Source organism: Phocoena phocoena, chromosome 13 (assembly GCF_963924675.1).
Source record: "Phocoena phocoena chromosome 13, mPhoPho1.1, whole genome shotgun sequence".
Classification (NCBI taxonomy): domain Eukaryota; kingdom Metazoa; phylum Chordata; class Mammalia; order Artiodactyla; family Phocoenidae; genus Phocoena; species Phocoena phocoena.
This window is the reverse complement of record NC_089231.1, coordinates 76040259-76055290: the sequence shown is the minus strand read 5'-3', so window position 1 is coordinate 76055290 and position 15032 is coordinate 76040259. Positions and strand designations below refer to the sequence as shown.

Below are 15032 nucleotides of genomic sequence, written 5' to 3'. Positions count from 1 at the left end.
AGCAGCAGAGGTGCCTGGCAAAAGCAGCAGCATTTTAAGCGCAGAGGTTCGCCCTCTGGGGCAATGGGAAACCCACCCTTGGACTTTTCCTGGGCTACTTCCCGAATCCGTTTTGGTCTGGTTTGAGTTTGCTTTTACAGACAGGCACACACTAGCAGTGTCCAAAGGCTAGATAGCTTTGAAGAGGTCAAACCAGCTTGTGGAGGGTTTGTTTTTTATTTCTGCTGTGCTGGCCCCCCCGTATCTGGTATGGGGATGTCGTCAACGGGAACCAGTTTTTTCCTGGAAGATGTGCCCAAGCTTCAGTCTAAGAGCATCCTTGGAATTAAAGGACTCTGGAGCTGGAAGGTACAGCCAAAATGATCTAGTCCAGGTTCTTCATATTACAGATGTGGAGACTGAGGTTCAGAGAGGTCAGTTCACTGACCTAGGGTCACACAGCCCATTCGAGGCACTGTGGGGAGCAGCGTCCAGCTCACAGGGCTCCTGTTAACAGCATCCTGAGTGGAGAGTTGTGCTTAAGGGTCAGTCTGCCTGGACTTGGGTCCCAGCCTCACTCCTTACTAACAGTGTGACCCTGGGCTGGTCCTTTGGCCTTTCTGTGCCTCGGTTTCCCCATTTGTAAAAAGGGGGTGTTAATAGAATCTTCTGCGGAGCTGTTTGGAAGATCTGATTAGAATGAATAAGATAATTCAAGTAAAGTGTTTGACAGTCGGAATAAGAGAGTCAGTGAATCTCAGCTGCGTGCGGTTCTTGTTTGCTGGTCGGGATCCCCCCTCCCCTCTGCTTCCCCTTCACTCAGTCGGTGAACAGTGACCCGCACCTGCCTCTCCCTGGGCCCTGTGTGTGCTGTGGAAGACACCGCAGTGAACCAGAAGGACAGGAATTCGCACTGGTCAGTTCTCAAATTCTAGCAAGAGAGACAAAAAAAGTAAAGGGAAAAATAGAGCAGAATGTGATTTTTGAAAGTTTTAAACATTAGTTGGCGTTAGGTGCAGGGGCAGTGAGAGGGTCAGGACTGGGGTCAGTGGACTCCAAGCTTCTAAATGTAGGCCCAGCTTCCCCACTGCATGGCCCTCGGTGATTCCTTGGACTGTTCAGTGTCCCAGGTCCTTCTTGGACACTGGGAGCCAGGACCCAGCCCAGCAGCCCTTATGGGGAACCCTAAGGGAGCGTCCAAGCTACTTAAAGTAGGCCATGATCCAGTGCCTCCAGATATTTTTGGGGCCTCCAAGATGATATTAGGGCAAATTTGGGGAGCCTAATGTCTGACCAGGACCCCCACCTGCACGGCGTTTAGAACCTGGGCTCTGGCGCCTGGATCCAACTATCAGCTCTGGGGCTTCCCAGCTCTGTGACGCTGGGTGCGTCTCTAACCCCTTGGAGCCTCAGTTTTGTCATCTGCAAAACGTGGGTAGTAACACCTACCTGGTAGAATCACTGCAAGGGCTGGATGAGTTCATGCAGGCAGAGGGCTCGGGCCAGGGCCCGGCCACGGAAGCGCATCCAGGGGTTAGCTCTTCTCTTACTCTCGCCCTCTCCATGCCTGCAGTTGCCTGGTCCCCTCTGTCTTTCGAGACACGCCTACACCAGGTTGCGGGATTAGCACAGAAATTCTGATAATACATGTCGACATTCTCTTCCAGGTGTTTTCCAAAGTGGGTATGGTGAAGAGCTGCTCCATTTCCAAGAAGAAGAACAAAGCAGGTATTTCACAGGAGATCTCAGTTAGAAAGGGACGATTCTGAAAGAAACAGTGTCGCTCTGGGTAGGGGTAAGGGTACCTCTCTCTTGCTTATTCTGAGGGTCTTCTTTCATTCTGAAGCATTGGCAGCCCCACGCTCTCTCGCTTGGCTCGTCTAAAATGGTCCTCCTTTCTGGGTCCCTGGAGACTCCTGGTTTCCGGTGGGAGCAGCCATGCATGTCAGATTCTTCTGAATCTAGAACCTTTGCCACCCCGGACTGTCGGGTGTTTTCAGAGCAGTGCGATTAGAGGGCTGGCAGGGTTGACACTGTTCGGTGGCAGAAGCCTCTCCCTGCTCCCAGCATCTCTGTGCTCTGGAAATCTCCAGGGGAGAGCGAGAACAGACCCGTCTTGGGCTTTCCCTCTTCCCTTCCAAGAGAAATGACCCAGGTGTAGAACATCCGGAACACTCCACTGAGTCACCAGCTGCGCACCTCACTGGCCCCTGGGTGCCTGGGCCACGCAGACCCCACCCTCATCTCTCCTGTCAGCCTCAGGCGTTACCACGAGTCCCTTGGCATCTCTCTGTTTCTCCTCCGGCCCTGGCTTCCTGCAGGTGATAGACGGGCCATTGCTCCTGGCTTTCTCACAGCTGTGCGCTCCCCATCCCTTCAATTTGCCGGGATTTGTAGGAATGCCACGTGGGCTGTCCCATGGCTGTGTCCTGAGAGACTAAGGAGCTAGTGGTTACAGCACACAGCAGCAAGGGGTCTGGTAGAGGGGGCCCTGGCTGGACAGGAGCCCAGGCCAGGGGTCTCCACGTCAGACCGCGACCTGGAGGGGAGGGAGGCAGAGCAGTCAGCTGGTGGGGGCGGGGTGTGGGTGGCAGAGGCGGGAGAGGGCGTAGTAGCAGGTCGGGAATGTACTGAAGAGGCAGAAGACGCACCTAGAAAGGTGGGCTGATTCCAGATGACAGGATGGCTTGCTGCCAGGCAGAGGGGTCTGGGCTTTTTGCCAGAGGAGCCTTGGAGGGTCTGAAGCAGACGGGGGGCATAGAATTCGGGGAGTTCCTTGTATTCGTTTGCTAGGGGTGCCATAATAAAGCACCACAAACTAGGTGGCTTCCACCACAGAAGTTTATTACCCCACAGTTCTGGGAGCCAGAAGTCCAGGATCAAGGTTGGGGCAGGGTTGGCTCGTTCTGAGTGCTTGTGAGGGAAGGATCTGTTCCAGCCTCTCTCCTTGGCTTGTAAGTGATTGTCTTCATGTTCACATGGCATTCTCCTGTGTGCACCTGTCCTGTGTTCAGAGTTCACCACCACCCCTTTTTTTTTTTTTTTTTTTGCGGTATGCGGGCCTCTCACTGTTGTGACCTCTCCGGTTGCGGAGCACAGGCTCCGGACGCGCAGGCTCAGCGGCCATGGCTCACGGGCCCAGCCGCTCCGCGGCACGTGGGATCTTCCCGGACCGGGGCATGAACCCGCGTCCCCTGCATCGGCAGTCGGACTCTCAACCACTGCGCCACCAGGGAAGCCCACCCCTTTTCTTTTTTATAAGGATACCGATCACATTGGATTAGCACTTAGCCTCATGACCTCGTTTTTGCCGTGATTACCTCTGTAAAGGATCTATCTCCAAATACGGTCACATTCTGAGATGTGAGGGTTAGGACTTTAACACACACTGGGGAGCTGGGCACAGTTCAAACCATAACATCCCTGTTCACCAGGAACCGCAGATGTAGTTTGGGCTACAAGGAAAGGCAGCTAAGCACCGAGTGAACGACATGAAGGCTCAGTTTGGGGGGGTCTGGGGACGGAGTTCAGGAAAAGAGGTGACCCCTGAAGTCTGGGGGGTGAGACAGGCTGGCAGAGGGGTCGCCAGCTCCATCCAGGGCTGTCCCTGCAGGTTGTAGTGTCACCGTGCCCCTCTCTGCAATCAGACGCTCTGTGGAGCCTGCCCCTCGGCCATCGGGAGCGCTCTTCAGCGTGCTTTGGAACAGTTATCTGATCTTTCAGTGTCATGAGCAGCTCTTGAAAGCTACACTGTCTTTTTTAAGAGCCTGTATTTGAGAGCCCTGCTCTCTGGGGCTCATCCATCACAGCTTGGGGGGAATCTAGATGGTGTCTGTTATCAGCGAGGGTCTCAGCAGGAACCAGAAAGCATGCTCAGCTGGGGTTGTCAAGGAGATGTTTGTAGTGAAGGGGCCGAGTGCCCAGGTCTGGGCTGGGCTGAGGGGACCCACGGGAATGTCGAGGCAGTGGATCATGTGGGAGAACGCCCCTCCCCTGCAGAGCCCAGAGGCCGTGGGGAGGGAGTGGTGTGACCAGAGCCACAGAAGAAGGGCCACCAGCAGAGCCAAGGGTGTGGGTTGGACACTGGCGCTGCCAGAACCACGCCAAAGCGGGGAGGCGATGGGGTGCGTGGAAAGAACGGGGGCCCCAACTCTACCTCCTCCACCCACCTATGTCAAATTGGAGCTTTCCATTGGGTAAACCGAGCAGGAAACCAGAAGGCCGGGGAGCCCAAGTCGTGCTCTATGTGGACGTCAGCGTTCCAGGGCAGAAGGGCAGAATGGATCTGCACAGCGTCAGTGAATCGGCAATGAACTTGACTCTCTGTAGTTGCCTTTAACACCGTCTTAATGAGCTTTTTAAATATCCTACTGGCACAGACCTTCCAGCCTTGGCCCTCAGAACAGTGTTTTCACGTATCCACTGGAAAACAAATACTGAAAGTCACCACGGGGTGGCGCTACCCATCAGCCATCAGTTCTTTCCGAACCTCCTTCCTGTCGCCCGCAGAACCATGTCTGGGCTGTTTGTGGAATTTCTTCCTGCTTTGGGCCCTCGTTTTATAACACGTAGTTGTGAGTAGAAATGCAAACAAGCAGGGGCACAGCCTCACAAACAATACAGACAAAGATGAGGACTGCTGGGTCAACAGTGGTGAACTCTGAGCCTCGTTTGGGCCCATCGGCCTTGAGCCGACCCTCTTTGAGTTCAACTGTGAAAAAATAGTAAAATTAGTAAATCAGCATGAACCGCGGGGGCGGAGGCATGCATCACATGTTGTGTCAAAGAGCAAGGTGTAATTAGAGACCTTATTCTTGTGTGCCCCAGTTATGCATATTTACATTCAGGAAGCAAAGTTCTCTATAAATTTTGGAGATACCCCTGGCTATCTGAACTCTTGCTACTCACGACCCAGCAATAGGGAACCAGAGGAGTTCTAACGAGGTGGCCACAGCCTCCCTGTCCCAGCCTTATGTCTGAAACCCAGGAACCAGGTGTAACCGGGTGGTCAGAAATACTTTGTAAAGAGTAAGCCTTTGGCGTGCTTGACTTTGATGCATGTGTTCGTATTATGCATTTAGTATGGAAGCAGGGGACTGCCCGGGTAGAGCTTTTGCTGCTTGTGGCGATGGTCACCCCTCCCTCCCAAAGGCGGAATTCTATTATGAAGTTAATTATCACGTCGATCGTCTGTTAATTAATAGTCAGCGGGGCCTCAGGTGGCGGCTGTATAACCTCGTTGGCTGATTCTTCAAGACGACTGGTAATAAATGGCGAGCCGGGAGCTGGGATCTTTGGGGGAACAAAGAGGGGCATGAAGAAATGAGAATGTCGAGGGGCCGTCCAGGGGCCCCTTGGAGCCCTTGAACTTGGTCTGGTGCACCTTCTTTGTTTTCCTCCCTGCCTGGCGCCCCCGTACGATTCCCACCTCTCTCTCTCTCTCTCAGGCGCGCTGCTGTCCATGGGGTTTGGATTCGTGGAATACAGGAAACCGGAGCAGGCCCAGAAAGCTCTCAGACAGCTCCAGGTAAGTGGGCGTTCTCAGCCGAGGTCCACGGGGGCACGAGGCAGGTGGTGTGGTATCCTGTCAGTCTTCGGAAATTGAGTGGGAATGCAGAGCAGCCCACATCTTCCCAGGCCCGTTGCTTTCTCCAGTTCCCTAGGGGTCTGTGGCCCACGGCCTTGAACTTCCTCAGTCCCCCACAGTCACTACAAGGCATTCCTTCAGTCTGCAACTCTTGATCAAGAGGCTGGTTTGTGCCAGACCTCAGGGAGATGGGTGAAGCAGACCTCTGAAGAAATACGCCAAGACCAGGTCACGAGAAGTGCTCGGGTGCAGATAAAGCAGACACTGTGGTGAGGGGAAGGCTACTTTAGATCGCGTGGTCAGGAGAGGCCCTCTCTGAAGACGTGACAGTTGAGCTGACACCTAATTGACAAGAAGGAGTCAGCTACACAGAGATCTCGGCACAGCACGTGCAAAGGGCCTGGGGCAGGGACTCTGAGGCAGGAGTGAGCTTACTATGTCTGAGGAGCAGAAAGAGGCCAGTGTGGCAGGCACAGGGTACAGGGTGGGAGGTATGTGGAGCTGGATCTTGCAGACCTTTTATGGACTGTGGAATTCAACATAGAGGCAGTGCGATCCCATCAGAGGACTTGGAGCACTTTGGGGAAGGATCTGATTTCTGCTGCAGAACAATCTCTCCAGCTGCTGTGTGGAGGGTGCATCATAGGAGGGCAGGTTGGAGAGACCGCTGAGTCCTCCAGGCACAGGTCAGGGTGGACGCAGTGACAGTGGGGAGAAGGGGGCTGAACGCAGAGGTGTTTGGGACACAGACTTATGTCCTGCTGAGAAAGGAGCGATACCCTCCTGCTGGGTCGAAGTGCAGGGACAGATCAGGGCCCTGGATGGCAGGAAGGGAGCTGAGGTTACAGGGAGCAGAACAGAGCCCCAAAGTGGGCCAGGCCTTAGCTTAAGACAGTGTCCTCAGGGCTTCCCTGGTGGAACAGTGGTTGAGAGCCCGCCTGCCGATGCAGGGGACACGGGTCCGTGCCCCGGTCCGGGAAGATCCCACATGCAGCGGAGCGGCTGGGCCTGTGAGCCATGGCCGCTGGGCCTGCGCGTCTGGAGCCTGTGCTCCGCAACGGGAGAGGCCACAACAGTGAGGGACCCACGTACCGCCAAAAAAAAAGACAGTGTCCTCAGCACCTTCCCTGACACCCCACGTCCCCAGGCCCTTCGGTGGCAGGAAGGGGACAAGGAACAGTGCTTTCTCACGAGCCTCTTTCTTTCTGGAGGCCCACTTGCTCCAGGGGGTCCAGGATCCCTTTTAAACCCTATTCAGAATGTCACGTGTCTGTATAGGCCATCCAGGCAGCGGCAACATAAGATGGAGTTGACCAGGGCCAAGTTGACAAGCGAGCGCGTAGCAAGCCGCACGCCCTCCCAGCTCCCATTCTCTCTGAGACGTGTGCTTGGGCCTGCACAGCTGGGCTGGATACTGGGTGAAAAGGGCACCCATACCGGCCCACCTCCCTGTGAAGCCTGGCTTTATAGGAACCCTCCAGGTGATGGAGTCTGTTCCAGTAGAGCTTGGTAGTCAAGCGAAAGGCCTTGGGGATTACAGGAAATGTAACTGGGCACTTAGCCAATATGATCGTTTTTGTAGAATTTTGATGACCCTCCCCTTGGCCCAAAGCAACTCCAGGGAGGGCTGAATTGGGTTTGGGTGGGGTGGTGGGGAGGGATGGCCTCTGGGGCCTCTGCTCTCACTTGGAAAGTCTCTCTGCTCTCCACCTCACATGCCCATGGGGCCAGGCTAGCTGTAAACTAGCGACGGGGCCAGCACCACCCAGAACAGAACCTGGGCACCTGCGCCCCTTCTAACGGGGCAGCCACTTCTTGGCCTCAGCCAGGTACTGCCTGACGGGCAGGTGGGTCCCCGCCATACCAGATCTTCTCTGGTTTTTTGTTTTGTTTGTTTTTTCAAGAGACACTAGAAATCCAACTTTGTCATTAGATGCTGTGTACTCATTTAACTGGATTTCAGCTCTGCACACCCAGTGGTCCAGTGGTCTGTCTTTCTCTTCCATGTAATTCATGAGCCTGTCAGAGTCTACCTTGCACACATTAAAGTTATGTTCTGTGCCTCGCTGTGTGCTACATACGGGCATATTGCCGCAAAGAACTGTTTATACGAAGCTACGTGTGCTGTATTTTATGGGAGACTTTAAAGGATTTTCAAGGGTAATTTTGCTAATACACCAGTTTTGCCTTAAGGGACCCATGTTAAGAGCCTAGCTTTAGATGCATCTCTGCTATGATTTAGAATTTTTTTTTTTAACGGCATACAATCCAAACCAAACTCTCTCTCTCTGCAAGCCAGACCAAAGGGGCTTACTTTGCCTGAAAATGCTTATAAACAATGGAAAATTCTGTGCCCCTTGCTTGAATGGCTTAAAGGTCAAGGCCCACTCGTGGCTCCAGAGGACTTGGAGGGCTGGGTCTCCGTAACCACCAGCTGCTGCCCGGGCTCAGCGGGAACCACTTCCAGGAAAAGCCCTTCTCTGTCCTTGACTCCAGCGGGCTTGTCTCCTGGGAACAGTCAGTGCCCCCTCGAAGTTCTCTCTCCCCTCACTCAGCCGAAGCCCACTCCGGTGAAGGACAGGGCTACGGGTGAGTGCTTCTAAGAGGACAGAGGGACAGGCTGTGTTGTCTCATCTCTCAGGGTCACGTCGTGGACGGCCACAAGCTGGAAGTCAGGATCTCAGAACGAGCCACCAAGTGAGTCTCCCCTGCCCCCTCTTCCTGGATTGAGTCCGTCCCTTTTGTGTTGATGCCGGTGCCCTGGAGGGTGTCTCATGGTCTTTGAACATCCTCCCCGACCCAACCCCCCTCACCCTGGGACCCCTTCCTAATTAAGGAGGTGTCCCACATGCCAGCTCCGATACCCATTTCCCTGATAAACTGGGACCATGCCAGTCCCCGGAGTAAATGTGTTAGTACACATCTATTATAACAAGAGGAACACAGGCAGGAGAAGCAAGCCAAACTCACTTATCTTGGCCCTATAAATAAACCCAGGGAGACTTGCAAGTTGCTGGAGCCTTGGACAAACCAGAGGCAGTGAGAAAACCTAGACGTCTCGCATTATGGGGCTCTCTTTCTTGGAGCTGGACAGCGGCGCCCAGAGACGGCCTCCGCTTAATTTGAAAGAGATTCAGTAGATGTTAGAGATGGAGACAGACCGCTGGACCCAATGACCAGTTTCCTAAGGTAGTGGAGGTCTCTTGGGAGTTTTAGTTTTGCCCCTGCATCCTCACCCTTGCAAGTCCTGATTGAACTAATACACTGGAGGTGCTCTGAACAGTGCCCGGCACGTAACGCGTACCTGGGGTCAGCCGTTATCATTGTCAATCCCATCTGTCCGCCTCGGGTGATGAAGTGACTGCCTCTAACAATCCTTGGGCTGGTTTAAGATATTTATTTGATGGTTTTCAGAAAGTCGGTCATTTGTTGTGGTCGTAGAGCAGATTAGCTGCCAGTGAGCTGACCTGAAGCTGCCACTGTCTCTTCCTTCTCTCTCTTTTTTAATGCTACCTGTGAAGCCAGCCTCGGCCGCCTCTGGTGGTGTCCACCCATCCCAGTCCATCCCATGCTGAGCATCCTTAGCCAGAAGAAGACTTGGTGTGGGAGCCCCCAGAAGCTAACAGGGGTTCTTGAGCCATGAATTAAGAGTGGGAGGGGGGTCCAAGCTTTGTGCCCTGCAGCTTTGGGTTCTAATCCAGAGGCTGTGTGACCTTGGGTGGGTGATTTTGCCCGTAAAGTAAAATGTGAAAACTGGAGGTTGTGCGTGAAGCATCTAGCACATGGCCAGCACGTGATCACTCAGCCAGTGGCGCCGGTCTCTCTTCTCAGTCCCCTGACTCCAGGGAGTCAGGCTGAAGCCACCTTGCAGGCTCTCAATTCCTAGGCGGTGTTCATTTAGTCTTTCTTTTATTCAACAAAAAATTACAGAAAGCCTCCTGGGCACCAGACACTCTTCCCAGGAGCTGGGGAGGGAGATTGCTCATGGGGTTTACATTCTAGGGCAGCGCTATTTGATAGAAGTTTCTGCGATGATGAAAACATCCTATAATGTTCTACATCTGCACTGCCCAGCGTGGTAGTCACTTGCCACACATGGCATTTGAGCTCTTGAAACGTGGCAACTACCACTGTGTTAATTATCTATCGCTACATAACCAAGTATCCCAAAACTTAACAGCTTAAAACAGCAGATGTTTATTATCTCACAGTTCCTGAGGGTCAGGAATTCAGGAGCAGCTTAGCTGGGAAGTTCCATCTTGGCATCTCTTATGAGGCTGCAGTCAAGACGTTGGCCAGGGCTGCTGTCTCATCTGAAGGTTCAGCTGGGGTTGACGGCTTCATTTGCAAAATGGCACATTCACATGGCTTTTGGCAGGAGGCCACAGTTCCTCACTATGTTGGCCTCTCCCTAGGCTTGCACAAGTGTCCTTACAGCCTGGCAGCTGGTTTCCCCCAGAGCGAGAGAGAATAGGGAGGAAGTGGCAGTGTCTTTTATGACCTAGGCTCAGAGCAGGAGAGGAGTACACAAGGGGCATGAATACCAAGAGGCAGAGACCATAGGGAACCATCTTGGAGGCTGGCTAGCCCAGCAACCGAGGAGTTGAATTTTTAATGTTGTGTCATTTTAATATCGATTTAACTGTTAGCCACGTGCAGCTGGTGGCTGCCGTGTTGGACAGCATAGCCCTAGAGGACAGACCGTGAAGAGAAACATGACAATATGTAATGTGCTCTTGGATAGTGATGAGTGCCAGGAACGTCGAGCCGGGGTGGGAGTGGGAGTGGGCTGCTATTTTATTGGAGACAGTTAGGGAGGAGGTGACCTGGAGCAGACTTAAAGGAAGTGAGTCATAACCGTCCTCATAATCACAGCTACCGTTTATGGAACGCTTACCCTGTGCTAGGCACAGTGCAGAGTGTTTTGACGTGTCCTTCATTAAATCCTCAAACAATCCGATGAGGCTGGCACTATTATTAGGCCTGTTTTACAGTTGAGAGGCCAAGTAATAACTTGTCCAAGATCACACAGATCCTTAGTGGCCAACAGGGCATTCACACCCAGATTGTCAACTCATGGCTGTGCTCGTGACCCTCCCCTGCGTCCACGGAGTGGAGGGTTTCCCTGGAAGAGCAGGGGGACAGGTTCGGGATGGCCTTGAACCTCAGGTGGAGAGAGTTCCGTCTCACAACCCTGACCCACCCCCATGGTTAGAAACTGCTCCAGGCCCCTGGATTCTGCGCTTCGGGTTCGTTAGGAAATGTCTCCAACAAGACCTTGGGACCAGCCGGCGTCTTTCTGGGCACCTGCAAAGAAAGAGACAGAGGAGACTGGGTTTAGGGAGAGACCGCCCCCGCCCCCCATCGGAGTTCTTTCCTCAAGTCCCTGCTAGTCCCTGAGTGTCTCAGATGAAGGGCAGCAGACACCCCAGGGTAGGATGTGCCGACTGGACATCCACAGCTGCTGGGGGGGAGAAGATAATTAGGCTGCGTGCCACCCAGGGGAGCCTGCCTCCTTCCCTTTCCTCTCAGCCGCGTCCACGCAGAGTCCTCGAGTCCCTCACCTGAACAGAGGACAGGGGCATCGGTGCTGGTGGGGGAGGGGGCTGGTGGAGTCAGCAGAGGGCAGCAGCTGCCGAGGCCCCGAATAACCTGAAGCCTTTCCGCCGACCCTCCAGGCCAGCCCTGACATCCGCTCGGAAGAAACAGGTGCCCAGAAAGCAGACAACCTCCAAGATCCTGGTGCGGAACATCCCCTTCCAGGCTGACAGCCGTGAGATCCGCGAGCTCTTCAGGTGAGAGGCGCTGGTCCAGTCCGCGGGGCCGTCGTGTCGGGGGGAGCTGCTGAGCCTTCGGGTCCTCGATGGTCTGCCGAAGGCCAGCGCAGTGGCCTCTCAGAGGTCATCTTCTGGCTGCCTTTGATGTATCTCCCTTAATCTCAGACATTGCTCTCCAGACCGCTGGGCAGAAACATGTCCAAACAGGGCAGCGACCTGCAGGAGGGGCAGGGAGCCAGGCGGCTGACGCCCAGCTCTGCCCATGATCTGCCTGAAATCCTGCCGCCCAAGTCATCCTTTGCTTTAAGCCAGTGGCCCACTACCTTCTCTGCACCTTTGAATCGTCACCTGGTGACTTTTATAAATACACCTTTGCTCAGGCTCCGCCCCCAGAAAGTTGCATTCAGTTGATCAGGGGTGGAGCCCAGATGTTGGTATTCGGATCAGAGCGCCCCAGGGGACTGGTGTCCAGCCAGGGCTGGGCAGCGCACTGGTCTGCACTGCTGTCTGTGGAAAGCCCGCTTTGAAATGAGGGGGGGCCACCTGCCTAAGTAATGCAGTCCACCAGCAGATGCTACAGCACAGGAGTCAAAACCCAGATCTCTTGGGGGCCAGGCAGCAAACAGCCTGGCAGAGCAGACTGGGTGGGAACTGACGGACTGGAGGGCCAGCGGTGATGCTGGGCAGGGACGCAGATGCCATAGGACCAGTTCTTCCCACGTTTGAAAGAGAAACTGGCGGTCTGGATTCTTGAGTTGGCAACTAATTCACTTCCTAAAAACACTGTGTGGGACAACGTCTACCTGAGGGCCGGCTGTAACCCAGGGCCACGAGTTTGCAACCCCTGTGCCAGTACATTACACTGTTGGGTTTTTCGGATAAGTTAGGTATCACCCAGCACCAAGCCTTGTATGAAACGTCTTTAGAGAGAGGGCATAAAGGGGAAACGTTTATAAAGCCAGGGCGCTGTCCAGGCGTGTGCTGTGTGGCACAGAGAACAGACCCTTCTAGCTGTCAGAACCTAAGGCAGATGACATCAGCCCCAACCAAGCAGATCACGGAAGCTCGGCTGCAATCTAAGAGTATTCTGGGGACCTCCAGCTCTGTGGCCTGCATAGAGGTGGACATTCAGGATTCTGTGTACTAGACCTTGTTTGTTTAACCTGCATTTGTCCAGTTCTGGCGTGAAGATCAGGCAAGCTAAACCCCGATTAGGATTTTACCAATTAGCATCTTGCCAGGTCAGCTGTGGTTGCAAAATGTGAGTCCTAGATCTTGGAGACTGGAAAGCGCGTATTATCTTTGCGTGAAATCTACCCTCCTTGCTCCTACTCCATGGTGTGGAGAATGGGGAACCCCTTGAAAGGTCTGCTTTAAAAATCCCTGTCGTCTTCCCCCCGTTCTAAATCATACACTGGCACACAGTCCATTAACAGACGTTAGCCCACTGCTGATGCAAAGACGGGGACCCTGTCGACTTCTTAGTAGAAGGGTCTTATCTATGATCCCAGGGTCCCCTGCGTGGTAGTAACAGCCTGGTAAGGTGGGGTCACCATCTGCAGGAGGCTCTTTTCCATCTCCCAGCATCTGGGGGGACGAGTCAAGAGGAGGGGGTCGCCGTCACAAGAAGGTATGTATCCCGAGCCTCGCACGGCCGCTGGTTTCAACCATGCTTCTGCTTTTTAAAGAGTCCAGTTTGAGAACTGTCAGATCAAAACGGGATGGCTCTGAGCAGCACGTGTTGATCAGGGGACAGCATCCTGCCGAAATGACAGTTGCGCTTGGTTCCGCAGCCTGTTGAGGATGACACTTATCCAGGGAAACAAAAGACCGCAAGGGGAAGGGAAACGCGCTTTGTCTGATCTCACGTTTTATGTTTATTTTGAGAAGACAGGGAATTAGTGTTCCCCGAACATCATTACATGTGGTGTCTCTTCCTGCCATTGTTCTGGTGGTAGTTTTCATCAACCCCTGGAAATCCAGAGCCTGCTTGGAGCCTGGCTTTGTTGTGTGTTCTGGCCGGGGGTTTGAGGCCCTTCCGAGTGCGGGCAGCAGGGGTCGCTGTGAACCTTCTCTGGGAGACAGCTCTGCCAGGAAAGCACACAGACCCAGTTTCAGACAAAGCCAATGGCCAGCAAAGGTCCGAGCCAGGGGAAGATGTCAGGGTTTAGGGGAACCAGTCCGGTCCATTTTGCCAGGCAGTTTTCATGGAGTTATCCTACCAGGCATAGTCAAAATCACCAGCTCACTGTGTGTGGGGCTCAGCCGCCTGCCTTCCTGTGCTGTATCTTTTATTAAGCCGCAGAGCAGCGCTGCAGAGGAGGGATGCCGTTATCCCTTAGTGGAACCACCATCCCGCACGTGTGTCACTTGTACCAGGCACTGTGCTAGGCGCCCGGCACGTAGCCATTTCAGGAGAGACAGGCTCCTCTCTCAAGGAATTCACCGTTTGTGAAGGACCAGGAAGGAAAGCGACAGTGACGGTCGCACAGTGACACACCCGGGGTGTGAGGGCATGAGCGCAGCGCCGTGGGAGGGCATGGTCTGGTTCTTGAGACAGCCCGCTGGGGGACAGCAGCTCACCCGCCCTCCCCAGCCGCTGGGGGCCCTGCCCGAGCACTGGGGTCAGCAGTTTCTCAGCCGAGGCAGTGTTTGCCTGGGCCTTTCCTGGGGGCCACCAGCCTTTCACCCGGGCCTCATGGGTGCCAAGCCCGATGGGTGCCAAGAGGCCCTGCAGATCCATGCCTCTGCGGGATCGTCCTCTGGGACAGTTCAAGGCTCGCCCTTTAGAAGAGTCAGAGAGTAGACACAGCAGTGAATTAGGAGACAGCAGTTCTCTCTCTGCTGCCCCCTTTCTGGGCCTCAGTTTCCCCTGGCATAAAATAGTAGTCATAATACTGGTGATGATGTGTGCTACGAATTTCGATAATGAGGCTAGTGTTTGTCATTATCAATGAAGTCGATTTTTTGAGCGCGACCTCTGTGCCAGGCACTGTGGGCTGAAGCGCTTTGCGTGACTACAGCCCCGTGGAGCGGTTGTCACCGGCTCCATTTCCCAGTGAAGGAACCAGCTCCAAAGCCCAAATTCCTGCCCACTGGGTTGTCAGATGGCTCGGGCTGGCACCCAGCTCCCTCACCATGTGGCTGCCTCAAGGGCTGTTAAAAGGATTAAGTGAGATTATGCATGTGGGGCACTTAATACAGCACCTGGTATGGAGTGGGTAGTTACCTAGCATTAGCTGTGGTTATTAAACAGCACAAAGCCAGCGGCTCCAGGCTTTGAACCCAGGGCAGGTCTGACTCGACAGAACCCGTGTCGCAGTAGTGCTGACTCCTTGGAAGTTCTCTGCAGCATATCCTTTTTTTTTTTCTTTCCTCTTTTCCCTAATTATCTCCCTCCCTCCCAGCTCCCCGCGCCCTCCACTGTAGTGCTGTCCCCCTGCAGCTAGGTTCTGGGGCAGAGAGGGTCAGTAAGGAATGTGAGACCCAGGGCGAGGCCGAGCTGCTCCTCCTCAAGCCCTGAAAGGACATGTGGGGGACAAACCGGGGTTCCCCAGACTGCGCAGGGCACACACGGATGCAGGGAGCCAACTCCTCAACCCACAACCAGAGCAAGGATGGGACGGTCCTCGGCTCACCCAGCAGGTGCCCACAGCCTTACGTCAGTATCGATTCCAGAAGAAGATGTA

General features: G+C 54.2%; 1 protein-coding gene across 1 annotated transcript in view; it reads left to right on the top strand.

Annotated features, from left to right (window-relative positions):
• The window catches only part of RBM19 (RNA binding motif protein 19), a 139563-nt gene that overhangs the window by 31287 nt on the left and 93244 nt on the right, over positions 1-15032 (top strand). Inside the window, exons 21-24 of the mRNA XM_065889525.1 lie at positions 1647-1707; positions 5427-5506; positions 8208-8263; positions 11245-11361. Of these exons, the coding sequence (XP_065745597.1) occupies positions 1647-1707; positions 5427-5506; positions 8208-8263; positions 11245-11361 (314 nt within the window). The remainder of the gene's footprint in view (positions 1-1646; positions 1708-5426; positions 5507-8207; positions 8264-11244; positions 11362-15032) is intronic.